Genomic DNA, 15,894 nt, shown 5'->3' on the forward strand with positions numbered 1-15,894 from the left:
GCAGGGCTCCCAGCACTGGGCAAAACTTGGGGCCACAGGACAGCTTCCTCAGGAATGAAATCCAGCATGCTGCCTCTGTGGGGTCAATCCTAATTTCAAACCCTGGGATCCGTGAGCCATATGTTCCCATTATTTCTTCAGGCAACATGTTCTGAATTTTGTTCAGAAAATGGAGCCTGCGTTGAAGTAAACCAAGACCAGATAGGAAGCAGGTTGAGGGACCCAGAACTAGGGTGATGGATCAAGAACGGAGATAAAGGACACATGAATAACCGGGTGTCTAGAAATTAACCTTGGGGGTCATTACTGTTAGTGTGTCTTTAAATTTATGACTTTAAATTTGAACGGAACTGTTGGTTCTTGCCTACCTATCAGAGCCCTCCATGGAATGCCCCCCACCACCCCAGCCAACCAGCCCTCTGCCCCTCCCCCGCTGCAGAATGACAGGAGCCCCACATTCTACTGTTTAAATCCCAACCTTCCCTCCACTGGATGGTGAGCAGCTGTTGGAGCAGGTCACTCTTTGGATCCTCCACTTGACTTTTCTTGTTGTGGAGCCTTCTAGGCAGCGGTGGTCTGTGAAAGAGCCCGCGGGGATGGCTTCAGTAGGAGGTAGGACTATAGATTGGAGGAGGTGTGTTTTAAACACTGAGCTGTCCCTCAAACTTGGGATTGAAATGTGACACTGGGGAAACACGGTTTAACTGAAGTAGGGGGGAGAGAGCACTGGACCTCCAAGGACCTGTCACCCCAGGGAGGCTGGGAGCCAGTGGGAACCTGTGATGGCACTGGCCGGGAGGGCTCCTCAGAGGGGGTCAGGGTGGCTCAGGGACATGTCTGGGTGTGGAGGGGGCCAGGGTGGCACAGGGTGGTCACGGGAAAGCCCAGTCCTGTGGCTGTTCTGGGGCACCTGGAGCTGGCCCTGCAGCATCTTTCTAAGGGATTGAACTGAGTGCGCTAGAGCCAATGGGGGCAGTGGGAGGGTGGTCTTAGCAAGAAAGCTGTCCAGTGGGGCTGTGTGTGGCCAAGTCCACAATGAAATGTCCTCCCCAGGGCTGGGCTGGAAGGTCCTCCTCCTGCTGCCGCCCAGAGCCTCTCCCCTGCCTCCAGCCCAGAGCTCACTGCTCCTCAGCCCAGGGAGCTGCCTGGTGGCTGGGATTCCACACGGGCAGGGCGGCCGGGAAACTTCCACCAAGAAAGGGCCTGGTTCCCTGAGCTGTCCCCAATTGTTCCCCCCGTGCCACCCAGGTCTTCAGCCTGAATCCCTCTTGTCCTGCATCTCATGGGGCACCCTCTGCCCTGCCTTTACCTTTGAGTTGAGGGTTTTGCTGACAATCCACATCCCTACTTCAGGGACAGACAAAAGATGTGGAGCGTGGATGGTGTTCCGTGGAATGTCTGTGAAGGCGGGTTCCTTTTTAAAGGGGGAAGGGGAGCACAGCGTCAGGAGGACCATGTCTGTGTCAGTGTGAACAGCCAAGGCGCCTGTTCTGAGTAATGAGGGCGCGGCTTGAGGTTTGTTCTCCTGGACGAGGTCTGCTCTGGTTCCTCTGAGCGGGGATGTGTTCAAACACCTGTGTCCCACTGTCACCGCTCACACCTGCTTCCTACTGTGTTCACTTCCCACTGTTGGGAGCTGGAGAGGAAGGACCTCACCCAGTCTGCAGTCTCATGACCCACCTAACAGGACAGTAGCTATGGAAGTTTCTGGAAACCCCTACCACCAGCACCACTGTGCCCCATTCCATGGCCCTCCTCTGACTCTCTGCAGCCATTGCTGGCAGTGAAATGACAGAGCTCCTGAGGGTGGCCATCAGCCTGAGCCTGGGGCCCAGTGGCAGGACCTGGCCATGTTAAGTGTTCACTGTTGGTTCTGACACATGTGCATGCTGGGCGGTGTGTGGAAGGTTAGATCAGGGTTCCTGTGCCTTCTTGTGCAGAGACATTACTTGAGTGTTTCTGTGTTGTTGTGCAAGCCCAGGACAAAAAGGGGGAGATTTGTACTGAGAAGAGGAAGACTGAGGAGCAGATGGGCCCTAATGTGTTAGACACGGCTGTTCTCAGAGGCCCTTTGTGTGCCTAGAACTTACCTCGGAGATGTGAGTTCCAAGATCACTACCGCTCAGGGCCAGGCCTCTGAGGCTGGCAGGGTCGGTGCCAGGCAATCCTTAGGGATCCTCTCAGGGTCAGCGCTGGCTGGGCTGGTGCTTCTCACAGACAGGGGTCGGGGAGCCTTGGCGAACGGGGAGCAAGCTCTCCAGTGGAATAATTCCCAACTGGAGGTCAGAGCGTGACCATGTCCTGAGCACATTTGCCACCTCCCCTGTTTGCCCATCCAAAGGGCCCTCCCTGGTGAGACTCACTGCCCTGGTTCCCCAGCGGCTAAAGGGGCCCAGAGCACCCCAGTGCTGTTTGCTGGGCCTCCTCCTCCATTCCCCCTTTCCTTTGTCTCCACAGCATCTGCAGCGCTGGGAGCGGATGTGAGCCTGAAGCCCGGCGCCTCCCTGACTCCTTTCATGGCCCAGCTCTGTCCCCCACCATCTACTGGCCCCGCACACTGGCCCCCTGGGGAGCAGCACCTGCCGCCCCCCAGGACCCGGTCATTCCCTCCTGGCCGCCCCCTGGTGCTGCCGGCTTGGCCCAGGACACCTCTGGTGGCAGGAGATGCTGGTCAAGGCCCCGTTGGGACTGGGGCTTACAACATCATGGCCCAGGTCAGCTCAGAAGGGAGGCGACCACAGCCCTCCCAGACTCAGACCATTGTCCTGACCCAGGCCCCCCTCTACGGGAGCGCTCCAGGTGCCGCCTGTGGGGGTGCTGTGTGTCCTGCACCCCTCTTCTTGGAAGCCACTGCGGTGGAGAACATTATGCCTGCCTCGGCTTTCGGGGGCACCCAGGCCGGCGATGGAGGCTGGTGTCCCAGCCTTCCTCCTCAAGCTCCACCGCCAGCTGCCCAGCTGATCCCCATCGGCCCCCGAGTGGACCCCGGAACAGGGCCACACGGGGCTTCCAGGAAGGGTGGCCTGGCCGCCTCCCAGTCCAAGGCCTCGCTGGACGCCTCTGACCCCAAGAGTGTGTACGAGGACTTCCGTCGTTGGCGGCACTTCAAGGCCCTGGCCCGGGGGCACCTTCCCCAGAGCCCTGATGTGGACGCTCTATGCTGCTTCCTCATGTGAGTGCCCTGGGCAGGGCAGGGGGCGCCCCTGGAGCTTTCCCATCACAGAGGGGGTGGGAGGGCCCTGCAGGCGGGCTGATGCTGGGACGCTGGCGGGAAGGCCTGAGGGTGGGGTCCCAGCTATGGGTGCGAGTGCGGTGTCACCTCCAGGCCTGGTTCACGGGCTGGTGTGTAGTGAGGCCCTGACAGCAGCAGCTGGAAGGTCTGTCTGCACACAGACGCCTCCTCCCTCACCTGCGGGTGCTCAGTCCTGCCGGGTGAGGATGGGACTGGCTCCACTGAGCTGGGGTGGCCAGGCGGGCGGAGGCCAGGCTGGGCGGTGACTGACCCTCAGACATTACAGGCCAGAGCTCCGGCCCCTGTCCCGCCTGAAGCCCACCATGACGCTGGAGGAGGGAATAGGGCGGGCCATGCAGGAATGGCAGCGCAAGAGCCACTGTGACCGGAGGGTCTATTTCGAGATGGCAGAAAAGTGAGTCAGGGTCCTGGGTCCCCACAGCGGGGGAGGGGGCTGACTGAGGGGCAGGGTCCAGCTGTGAGGTCTCATCAGAGAGGAGGGGTGGGAGGGTGTCACTCAGCACGCGGTCCCTGCAGCCCAGAGGCCCTTCTCCTGGGAAGCCTCTCCCTCAGCTTCAGAGCGTGGGTGCTCCTGTCCCACCTCACGGGAGCTCCCCCTCCTCTGAGGCTGACCCATCCTGGGTGGGACATGAAGGCTCAGGACAGGCTCCGGGAGGGGGTGCCCGCCCAGCGGGCCAGACCCCAGCCAGAGGGGCTGTGCAGCAATGTGCTCAGCAGCCTCCTGCCTCCCCAGGGTCCGGGCCCTGACAGCCCCAAGGCCCTTGCTCTCCATCCTCCGCCCGCTGCTGCCTGTGCAGGCTCCTGGCGGCTCCTTCTCAGCACAGCCTGTGCCCTCACCCCAGGTTCATGGTGTTTGAGGCGGAGGAGCAGATGCAGGCTCAGAAGTTGCAGTTGGAGAAGGGGGCGCAGACCCAGCCTCCTCCTGCCCCACGGAGACCTGGTCCTCGGGGGCCCCCAGCCCCAGTGGTGGGCGTGCAGCCAGGTAAGCCAGCACGTTCCCACTGGAGCCCCTGGCCCCAGGCAACAGGGCCCAGCCCAGGCCTCTGTCCCCCACATGGCCTTCTCCTCAGGGGGCTTTGGGCTTGAAGGGAAACGGCCCTGAGAGCCGGGCCTCAGCGCCCTGTGTCCCCATGGGGTCTGGACCGGGTCCCCTTTCTCATCCCCTCGCCCCGCTCCCTGCCACGGGCCCACGTGAAGTCTGCTGAGAAGCGGGCTGGCTGCGGGGCCCCTTGGGAGTCAGTGGCTCCCCACATTCTCACAGCTGACCCTCTTGGGTGCTGCCCTCTGGCCTCCCCTCACACAGCCGCACCCGTGTTACTGCCCCAACACTGCCCTCCGCATCGCGTGCCCTGCGGGTGGGAGCTTTGTCCCCTCACACTCCCTCCTCTTCCCTGTGCCCAGCGCCCACTCCCAGGAAGGCTGTACCCAGCGCCCAGTGCGCCCACACCGCCCAGCCGGCCTGGGAGACCGAGTCACACGATGGGATACCCGCTGAAGCTGAGCAGGAGGACATGGACCTCACGGAGGCGCTGCCCATGGGGGCCCCCGCCGGAGGATGGGCAGAGGAAGTGAAGGAGTGGCTGCAGGATGAGGGTCTCCTGAGCTACCTGGACCAGCTGTGCTCCCAGGAAGACTTTGTCACCCAGGTGGGCTGGCCCGCAGCTCAGGGCCTACAAGGTCCCAGATGGTGGCGCTGCTGCCCCCAGACCCAGGTTCCCCCAGGCTGATGGGATGGGGCTCTGCTCTTTGCTCCTGAGCTGGGCGCCTGAGAGTGTGTTTGTCTGTGTGTGCATGTGTGCACTTTGTGTGGGTGTGGTGTGTGGTATCTGTGTTCATGTGGGTGTGCCCTTGTGTATGCCCATGCATGTGTTTATCTGTGTATACACGTGTGTCTATGTGTATATGTGTGTGTGTGTGTGTACATGTATGCACTTTGTGTGGGTATGGTGTGTGGTGTATCTGTGTTCATTTGGGTGTGCCCTTGTGTGGTGTATGTGCATGTATTTGTTTCTCTATGTGTGTGTGTGTGTGTGTGTGTGTACATGCGTGTGTACCTGATGACCGTGATGGAGGGGAACACCCACCTGTGCAGGAGGACGGGGGTCTGGGCTTTCCCACTTGTCCTCCGGGCCCCGCTCCTCCCAGTTCCCTCCCTGCCAAGGGGCTCACGGCCGCTTCCTCTGTCCCAGGTGGAGGAGGTCATTGACCCCCAGTTCCTGAAGCAACTGAATTCCCCAGACGCCCAGCTGGACCCCTTGGCCCTCGCTGAGGAGTTGGAGCAGGAAGAAGGGCTCACTGCTGCCCAGGTGAGCCAGGGGAGGGTGCGACCTTAGGGCAATGGGGGTGGGGGGGACCTCAAGTGACCATAGGACCCAGGAACCCGGGGGAGTTAGAGGAGGGACAGGCCCTGGTGAGTCAGGGAGGGAGGGACCAAAGTAGATCGAAGGCCTGGGGAGGAGCCAGGGCAGGGAGCACCCCAGAACCTGGACACACAGCCTGTGTCCACACCACCCCTGCCTGCAGGCAGCGTATGCCAAGGGGCCAGCCTGGGTGGGAGCAGAGCAGCAGGGCAAGGAGGAGAGGGCTACAGAGAGGAGGGGGCGTGGGGGCCCAGAAGGGGGGCATAAAGCTGGGAATATGGCACAGGGGACGGAGGAGAGCCTCATGACTGCTGTGGGTTGTAGTGACGGTGTCACCTCCTCCCCTCCCCCAGTGCCATTGTCCCATCGCCCGCTCCTCCTCCTCACACACGTGTGCAGCGCCAGTCACTGTCCCTTCTCCCTCCAGCTGGCAGAGAGGCGACTCCTGGCCTCCGAGAAGGGGGGCGTGCAGGCACCCCCGAGCCTCGGTGCTCCCCTGTGGGACTCACGTCCTTCTGAACCTGCGAGCAGCCAAGATGTCCGGAGGCGTGACCAGGGCCCCCAGCTGGGGGTCTGTGGCACAGCCTGCCCGCCAGGGACTGGCTTCCAGGACCCTCAGGGGCGCGGCCCAGCAGTCGCCCCCCGCTCCCGGCCCCTGGCTGGTGCTGTCTCTTCGGGGCCTGAGGAGCAGCCACCGCTCCGGGCTGGATGCCCCCCCGCTGCTGCCCAGGGCCACGGGCCTGCGGACTCTGCACGGGCACCCAGGGCCGCCTGCGTCCCCGGAGAGGCCTCTGTGGTCAGGGAGACGCTGGGGCCAGCGGCCAGGCCCCGTGAGGACGAGGAGGACCTCCCCAGCCTGGCCTTCCTCTGGGCCTCCCCCCGCCGCCTGCTGCCCTGCGCGCTCTCTCTGAGCCCTGGCCCTGCCTCGGGCCCGGCCTGCCCTGGAGGCCGGGGGCCCCGGGGCGCTGCCCAGGCCCGGTCCCTGCAGAGAGGAGGCCTCAGCAGCGCTTCCCCTGCAGCTTGCCAGCCTCAGAAGCGCGCTCTGGGGGGCGGCCCCGCCCATGCGGAGAAGACCCCCCGCCCAGGGGCCGACCTCGGGGTCTGGGGGAGGCCAGCACTGGCTCCGGGGCCGGTTCCCTCCTCACAGCCTCACAAGAGAAAGCGTGAGCCCTCTGACCCAGGGAGCTGGAGGAAGCGGCACTGCAGCCAGAATGGAGCAGAGGGGAGTGCCCCCCACTGCCCGCGCCCCGAGGGGCCCAGACCTGATGGGACCTGGCTGTCCCCCAGAGGAGCCACGGGCTCCTTCTCATGGCAGGGCTGATCCTGCTGGTCCCCTGAGCTGGGAGGATGGAGGCAGGAGGGAGGGCAGGACCCTAAGGGGGGGTCTGGGGGGGGGGGTAGGAGGGAGGGCAGGACCCTAAGGGGGGGTGGGCCTGGGGTGGTTTAGGAGCAGGGCTGGACTGTTATGCGGGGTGGGTTAGGGTGGGGGTAGGGCTAGCACCTGTGGGGCATTGTGGGTCAGTTATGAATAAAGAGAGTGTTGGTTGAAAATGCTCTGGGCTGCTGTGTCCACACTCGGGTCTGCGCTGCTCCTTGGAGGGGACCTGAGAGGAAGGGAGCATGCGGGAGGTCCTGGGCGCTCTGCACCCACAGGGACCCTCAGTCCCTCCTCCTGATTGACAGGGACCTCCTCCCACTGCTCCTGGGAGCACACAGCTCTCTCATCCCCGGGGACCCCTCCATCATTCTGCTCCCAAGGCCAGGCTGAGGCCCGGGAATGACAGTGGTGGGAGGATACCAAGTCCCTTGGTAAGGTGACCAGACGTCCCGCTTTTGGTAGGACAGTCCCGATTTTTTACAATTTGTCCTGCGTCCCTCAGTGTTTTAAAAAAGTCCTGATTTTTGGAAAGAATCCTCTGGTCACCTTACCCTTGCGGGATTTCTGTGTGGGACAGTCTTGTCCTGCTGAGGGAGGAGGACCCCTCTGCTGTGGCTCGGGGACTGGGCTCAAGGACAATGGGGTTTCAAGGACCCATGACTGCTGTCCCTTCCCTCCAGCCATGGCTGGGCTCTGTGTGATAGATGCTGACCCAGAGTTACATCCGCGTGGGAACAGGTTCTCCTCACACCCGTGGGGCCCTTTCACCAGCGCCACCCGCAGGGGCAGCAGGTCCCGGGTGTGTGTGGCCCCAGGGCTGGTGGGAGCTGAGATCCAGGCTGAGGGAAGGGCCCCAAACTCCTCTGTGGGCACTGCTACAGACCCCACAGACAAAGCGGGGCCCGAACCCCGGATGTAAGAGATGAGCCAGCGGTGAGGGCAGGAGCAGAGCCAGGAGGAGACCCCTGTCTGCAGAACTGCCTGTCCCAGCTCTGCTCCCACATGGCCATGCCCTGGCCCTCACCCCCTGCCTCTGGCCAATGCCTCTTCCCCAAGTTCACGTTCTGATTCCTTCCCGGGCTCAGGCTGGGTGGGAAGGCTGAGGCTCTGAGCAGGGCCCTGCCCACCAGCAAGCAGAGCTGTGGCCCTGGCGGAGGCCCCGCAGCAGCCATGGGAGGGCTGAGGCCCTGCAGTTCCAGAGGAGGCCTGGCCCTCTGCCCCCCACACAGCTCAGTGGAGAATGGACTCATGTCAGGGCCTTCCCCTCCCACAGAATCCCAGCTCAGCCCTCAGCTCCTCCTCCGCTGCCTTCCCTTGTCCCGTGCGGCGGGCACACCCACTCTCCGGCCTCCGGGCACTTTGTGAAGGAGACTTCTCACCTGGCCTGTCTTTCCTGGCTGCTGCCCCTCCCTGCCCAGCTGGGCCTCAACACAGAGAAAGGGGCTCAGAGGTTGTGCCAGACTCTGCGTGTGCCGTGGGCTGGTCCAGAAGCCGCCAGCCCTCCCGGGTCAGCACCCTCCCCATGGGCACGGGATGTGTCCCTGCCTGGGTGGCTGGCCCTGGATGACAATTTGAGGCTGAGGGACACAGCCTGGACCCTCGTTCCCTGGTACGAATTAGTCCTGCTACTTCCCTGCTTTCAGGGTCTCAGTGGTGAAACAGGTTAAACACCCCTCCACCCCCCTAGGTTGTCAGGAACACTGAGTGTTTGAAGGGAACACACTTGCTCCACCTGTGTGCCTTGTCACCACCATCAGGTTCACACCTGACCCCGGGTGTCTGTGCGCCTGTCCCCAGTCGCCTGCTGTTTCTGCCTTTGAGTCATTGTTTGGATGAACAGTTCCCAGCGGGAGGCAGAGCCTGGGCTGCTCCCACCTCGGAGACCTGGGAACCCCGAAATCTCCCTGGAGCCTGTACAGAGGGTCTGACTGGAGGCCCATGGCTGCTTTAATCGTGGGCGAGGCCAAGTCCACGGCTGCGTGGAATCCTGGAGAGATTGGCACATTAGCGTCTGTAAACACTAAGCTGGGAGCAATGGGAAGAAAAGGGAAGAAGTGTTTCCTATTTCCCTGCAGCCAACCCTCTGTATCACAGGAAACAAACTTGACAGGACCCCCTGGAGGGCGGGGCGTCAGGCAGGGAGCCTGCAGGGCTCCTAGTGACTGAAGTGGAATCTGTGGAAAGGGCAGTGCCCTCCCTTCACTCCTCCGGGGAAATCACGATGCTCAAAGGAGAAGGGGCTCCCTGTGTCCCCATGTGCTCAGCGCTTCCTTGTAGCCTCCCAGGGTGATATTGTAATATTACCTCCTCCCTTAGAGAGCCTGGGAGCGAGTTCTTTCCCCGTTTTTCTGTGGGGAAAGTGGGGGTGGGAGGTCAGGACTGAGGGCAGGTCACACAGCAGGAAGTGGGGCAGCCTGGGAGGCACCAGGCGGGCTTGGCTGCAGAGACTTCCTGCTCCTCCAGGAGGAATCAATCCGCTGGAGGAAGCCCTGGCTCCCTGGGGAAGTCCCAGCGACATAGGAGCAAGACCGGGCACCACCCTCGGGGCCCGGGGTGGCATCTCATTGCGGATGGAGATTGCTTCTGGCCATGTGTGCATCTTCTTTGGAGCAACTTGTCCTCTCTGTTTGCCAACGTTTAGTTTGTTTGGCTTTTATTATTGCAATGTAAGAGTTCAGTGGTTGGCAAACTCATTAGTCAACAGAGCCAAATATCAACAATACAAGGATCGAAATTTCTTTTGAGAGCCAAATTTTTTAATCTTAAATTTCCTCTAACGCCACTTCTTCCAAATAGACTCCCCAGGCCATGGTGTTTTGTGGAAGATTCCCACACAAGGTCCAAAGAGTCGCAAGTCACTGGAAGGTCTAGATAAATAAATTGTCTTTCCAGAGATAAGGTGTCCACAAAAATTTCCCATTTTGTGGGTTGTTTTTTAATTTCTTGATAGTGTCTTTTGAATGAAAAAAGTCTTTACTTTTGAGGAAGCTGAATTTATTTTGCTCTTTTGTTGTCTTTGCTTTTGGTGTCATAGCATAGAGTTTAAACATTTATATAACTTACAAAGTGATTTCCATGGGAAGTCTTACATTCACCAGACACCATATTTAGTTATTACAATGCTAGAGACCTAATGGATGAAATTCATGCAAGAGTAGGCCTTCATTTCCTACGAAAACCAGTTTGGCTCAGTGTATAGAGCGTCAGCCTGCAGACTGAAGGGTCCTAGGTTTGATTCCAGTCAAGGACATGTACCTTGGTTGCAGGCACATCCCCAGTAGGGGGTGTGCAGGAAGCAGCTGATTGATATTTCTCTCTCATCAATGTTTCTAGCTCTCTAGCTCTCTCCCTCTGTAAAAAATCAATAATATATATATATATATATATATATATATATATATATATATATATATATCTATATATATATCTTTCCCATTGCTTGTAAACGATCAGAAATTGTTACAAAAAAAAAAAAAAAGAGTAGGCTCATCCCCCCCCCCCCTCCCCCCGACTGCTGGCACTGGCTTTCCTCTGGCACCTGGGACCTGGGCTTCCCTCACAGCCCCAGCTTCGTTCGGAAGGACGTCCAGTCTAATTAGCTTATTATGCTTTTATTATTATAGAATAGAGGTCTGGTGCATGAAATTCATGGATGGGGGGGTGTCCTTTAGCCCAACCTGCACCCTCTCCAATCTGGGATCCCTTTCACAATCCAGGACTGCTGGCTCCCAACTGCTTGCCTGCCTTCCTAATCGCTTCTGCCTGCCTGCCTCATCACCCCCTAACCACTTCCCTGTAAGCCTGATTGCCACTAACTGCCCTCTCCTGCAGGCCTGGTCACCCCTAACTGCCCTCACCTGCAGACTTGATTGCCCCTTAACTGCCCTCCCCTGCAGGCCTGGTCCCTCCCAACTGCCCTCCCCTGCTGGCCATCTTGTGTCCACATGGGGGCAGCCATCTTGTGTGTTGGGGTGACTGTCAATTTGCATATTACTCTTTTGTTAGATAGGATTATTGACTATATTCCCTGAGCTGCATTCTATATCACTATGACTGATTTTTAAATGTCAATTTGTACTTCTTAATCCATTCACTTTTTCCACCTACCTCCAAAATCCCCCTGTGATCTGGCAACTATTTCTTTGTTGTCTGTATCCATGAATTTATTTTTGTCTTGTTTATTTTGTTTCTTAGATTCCACATTTAAGTTAAATCATATGGCATTTGTCTTTCTCTGTCTGAATTATTTCACTTAACATAATATTCTATAGGTCTATCCATGTTGTCACAGATAGTAAGATTTCACTATTTTATGGCCAAGCAATATTCTATTGTATATGTACCATTTCTTTATCAATTTGTCTTCTGATTGGAGCATTTAATCCATTTACATTTAAAGTAATTAACAATAGGTGTATAGTTACTGCCATTTTATTAGGTGTTCTCTGATTGTTCTCATAGTTCTGTTCCTTTGTTATCCTCTTTCTCTCTTCTGTTGAATGTTGTTGACTTTCTGTGGGATTGTGCTTCAATTCATTTTTATTTCTTATATATCTCATATATTTCTGGTTTGTGGTTATCATGTGCTTCAAATATATCAAGCTGTGTTTATAGTAGCCTATGGTCACTTAAATTTGGACACATTCTAAAATCACTATCACTTTTTTATTCACCCTGTCCATGTTTATATGGTATGTGTGTGTATCCTTTAATTTACTGCTGTATTTACACATGATCTTCCTACTCTTACATTTTAACCTTTGTACAAACTTTAATGTTGGTTGATTCACTGCTTTTATTATGTGTTTTCCTTTGTCGATGAGAATATTTTCTTTGTGATATTTTCTTATTCATATTTTTTATTTTCCTTCTTTTTAAAAAAAATATATTTTATTGATTTTGTACAGAGAGAAAGGGAGAGAGATAGAGAGTTAGAAACATCGATGAGAGAAAGTCATCGATCAGCTGCCTCTTGCACACCCCCTACTGGGGATATGCCCGCAACCAAGGTACATGTCCTTGACCGGAATCGAACCCGGGTCTCTTCAGTCCCCAAGCCGATGCTCTATCCATTGAGCCAAACTGGTTTTGTCTATTTTCCTTCTTTTTCTTAAAAGAGTCCCTTTAATATTTCTTGTAACTCCTTCAGTATTTTCTTGGCTGGCATACTCTTTATCTTTCATTTGATGATAAATAGTAGCCTTATTGAGTACAGTAACCTTGGTTATGGGTTCTTACTTTTCATCACTTTAAACATTTGGTGCCAATGCCTTCTGACCGCAAAGTTTCTGTTGGGAAATCAGCTAACAGTCTTATGAGAAGGAGCTCCCTTTTACACACAAACTGTTTTTCTCTTGCTGCTTTTCATGCTTTTCTCTCTTTGACTTTTGCCATTTTATTTATGAGGTTTCTTGCTATGGGCCTCTTTGGGTTCATATTTTAAAAATAGATATTTTTAATTTATTTCAGAGAGGAAGGGAGAGAAAGAGAGAGAGATAGAAACATCAATGATGAGAGAAAATTATTGATTCGCTGTGTCTTGCATGTCCCCTGTTGGTGGTGAAGCCTCCAACCTGGGCATGTGCCCTTGACCAGAATCAAACCCAGGACCCTTCAGTCGTCCTCAGGCCGATGCTCTATCCACTGAGTGAAACCAGCTGGGGCGGGTTCATCTTGTTTAGGACTCTCTGTGCTTCCTGGACTTGTATGTCCATTTTCTTCACCAAATAAGGGAAGTTACATTTCAATATTACAGCAAGTACATTTCAATCACTTTGTCTCTTCTCCCTCTCCTACTTTTGGACAACACTTGATGTAATCCCAGACGTCTATGAAACTATCCATTTTTTATTTATTTTTATTTTTTGGATTAATTTTTATTCTTGTTGTTCTGATTGGGTGTTTTTTACTACCTTGACTTCTAAATTGTTGATATGATTCTCCTTTTCATCTAATCTGCTCTTGATTGATTCCAGTATTCTTCATTCACTGTATGTACCTTCATTTCTGACTGGTTCTTTATTATATTTTCTATCTCCTTTTTATATATTTTCTATCTCTTTGTTAAAGTTCTCACTGAGATAATCTGTTCTTCCCCTATGTCCTTATAACTAGTGTTTTTAACTCTGTATCCCATAAGTTGCTTGCCTCCATTTTATTGAGTTCTTTTCTGGAAATTTGTCCTATTCTTTCCTTTGGGATATATTCCTTTGTCTCCTCATTTTGGTTGCCTCCCTGTGTATGTTTCTAAGTATTGGGTAGATCTGCTATGTTTCCCGGTCCTGGCAGAGTGGCCTCATGTGGTAGGTGTCCTGTGAGGTCTAGTGGCATAGTCTCCCTGATTTTCCAAGCAGGTGCCCAACAATGTACCATTGTGGATTTGTGTGCTCTCCTGCTCTAGGTGCACCCTGATTGCTGTAGGCACATCAGACTGACCCTCAGGTTTACTGGTTATAAAGACTGGTCATCACTACAGCAGTCAGCTGTTGTGCAGAGCCTGACCTTGTAAGTGGGATTCGTTTTAGCATGGCTGGTGCCTGCCAATTTCACCCTTTTGGTGCTTTCTTTCTGGCACTAGTTGGGTGGTGCTTTGGTGTGGTCTCAAGATATCCACCAGGTATGTAGAATTCTCATATAACATAAATAACAGAGAAATCAATTTTCTACTGGAAAATTTTTTGTTCTTGGGTTAAAACTTCACAAAGGTTGTTAGGTAAACATGGGATAAGAGTAAAATTGGACAGGGTTTTTGCACATATTACTAAAAGAATTTTTTTTAATAGAACAGCCCATCCAAACTGTCATAGAGAAATGATATTTACCTAGTCTGAATTTAATGCTGATTTAAAACACTAAATATTTAAATTTTGATTAGAAAATCTGATTACAGACCAGCTGGTCAGCTCAGTGATTGGGCATTGACTTATGAACCAGGAGGTCATAGTTTATCTTTTTAAAATTTTTAAATAAATCTTTATTGTTCAGATTATTACAAATCGTTCTCCCCCCCCCCCCTCCATTGCTCCCCTCCACCAGGTTCCCACCCCACCCTCTGCCCTTTCCCCACCCCCCATGGTCCTCATTCATAGGTGCACATTATTTGTTCAGTCTCTTCCCGCAGCCCCTACTCCCCTTTTCCCCGAGAATCATTAGTTCTCTCCCCTTCCATACCTCTGATTCTATTATATTCACCAGTTAATATTGTTCAGGGTTTTTTTTTTTTTTTTTTAATTCCCTTGGTTTTTAGATTCACTTGTTGATAGTTATGTATTTGTTGTTCATAATTTTTTATCTTTATCTTCTTCCTCTTCAGTAATTCATATAATTCTGGTTTGGTGGTGATGAACTCCTTTAGCTTTTTTATTTTTATTTTTGAAGCTCTTTATCTGGCCTTCGATTCTGAGTGATATCAATAGCTTTGCTGGGTAGATTATTTTTGGCTGTAGGTTCTTACTATTCATCACCTTGAATATTTTTTGCCATTCCCATCTGGCCTGCATGGTTTCTGTTGAGAAATCAGCTGACAATCGTATGGGTGCTCCTTTATAGGTAACTACCTGTTTTACTCTTGCTGCTTTTAATATTCTCTCTTTGTCTTTTGCTCTTGGAATTTTAATTATGATGTGTCTTGGTGTGGTCCTCTTTGGATTCCTTTTGTTTGGGGTTCTGTGCGCTTCCTGGACTTGTAAGTCTATTTCTTTCACCAGGTGGGGGAAGTTTTCTGTCACTATTTCTTCCAGTATGTTTTCGGTATCTTGCCCTCTCTCTTCTTCTGGGACCCCCATAATTCTGATGTTGGTCCACTTGAAATTGTCCCAGAGGTTTCTTACACTATCTTCAACTTTCTGGATTCTTTTATCTTTTTGCTTCTGCGGAGGAGTGTCCTCTGGCTCTTTGTGTTCCAAATCTTTGTCTTGATTCCTGCGATCTTCCAGTCTGTTCTTAGGACTCTGTATAATATTTTTTTTTATTTCAGACAATGTTTTCTTTATTTCTAGTTGATCCCTTGTTATTTCTAGTTGATCCCTTTTCATATCCTCATAGGTCTCGTTTATTTTATCAGCCTTTTTTTTTAATTTTTTTTATTTTTTATTTTTTTAGAAAATTCTTGAAAAACCTTATAACTGTAGTTTTGAACTCAATGTCCATTCTTTTGCTTTCCTCCATCTCCTTCCTTTGTGTCCTGCCTCTTCTCTGCATTTTAGCTGCTTCCCTGATTTGATGGAATAGTTTTATGTGCTATGTGTCCTGGCAGAGCCCAGTGGCACAGCCTTCCTAGTTACCTAAGGTGTACAGTCTTGGTGCAGCCCTGCTGTGTGTGCAGTCTTGTTAAGCCTTGCTTGTTGTTGGTATCACTGGGAAGTGTTGATCTCCAAGACAATTGGCTGTGAGGATCAGCAGTGTCTCAGCTAGGAGGGCTTTTGTGCTCCGCTTGCATGGGGAGGAGTCTCAGGGAGGCACAGACAAGCTTTGATTGCCTGTCAGTCCTGCCTTAGGAAAGTCCTATTCGCAGCGAGTCCCGCAAGATTGGTTGCTGGCCTGTGCACCTCTTGGGTAAAAGCTGTTCTCGAGTTTTGCCTTGTCCCTGACAGCCAGTTTTTCCCAGCTCAGAGTTGTCTCTCAGTGCAGTTTGGAGTTTTTTTTGTTTTTGTTTTGTTTTTTGTTTTTGTTTTTGTTTTGTTTTGTTTTGCTTTTGTTTCTCCCGAACGAGAAAGCCAGCTTCCTGGAGGGCTTCTGTGTTCCGTTGGGATGGGGCGGAGTCTTGGGGTGGTGCAGACAAGCTTTGGCTTCCCATCAGCCTCTCCCTATGAGGTTCTGGTTCCTGAGGCCTGCAGTAATGGCTGCTGGCTTCACCCACCTCCGAGAGATCTCTGCCCACTGCCTGATAGTTCGGCCTCTCCCTG

At 53.5% G+C, this 15,894-nt stretch overlaps 1 protein-coding gene across 1 annotated transcript; it reads left to right on the top strand.

The window, feature by feature from the left end:
• Positions 1 to 596: 596 nt before the first annotated feature.
• LOC311630231 (NUT family member 2G-like) lies at positions 597 to 13,499 on the top strand (the record flags this gene model as incomplete). The annotated part of the gene is made up of 7 exons (XM_084899103.1): positions 597 to 612; positions 2,458 to 3,172; positions 3,519 to 3,647; positions 4,096 to 4,235; positions 4,655 to 4,899; positions 5,443 to 5,559; positions 13,392 to 13,499. 7 exons carry the CDS (start codon positions 597 to 599, stop codon positions 13,497 to 13,499), a joined length of 1,470 nt encoding a protein of 489 aa, XP_084755229.1.
• Between the last annotated feature and the right edge of the window lie 2,395 nt (positions 13,500 to 15,894).

The sequence above is a fragment of the Pipistrellus hanaki genome (assembly GCF_964339955.1).
Source record: "Pipistrellus hanaki genome assembly, chromosome: 11".
NCBI classification, from domain to species: Eukaryota; Metazoa; Chordata; class Mammalia; order Chiroptera; family Vespertilionidae; genus Pipistrellus; species Pipistrellus hanaki.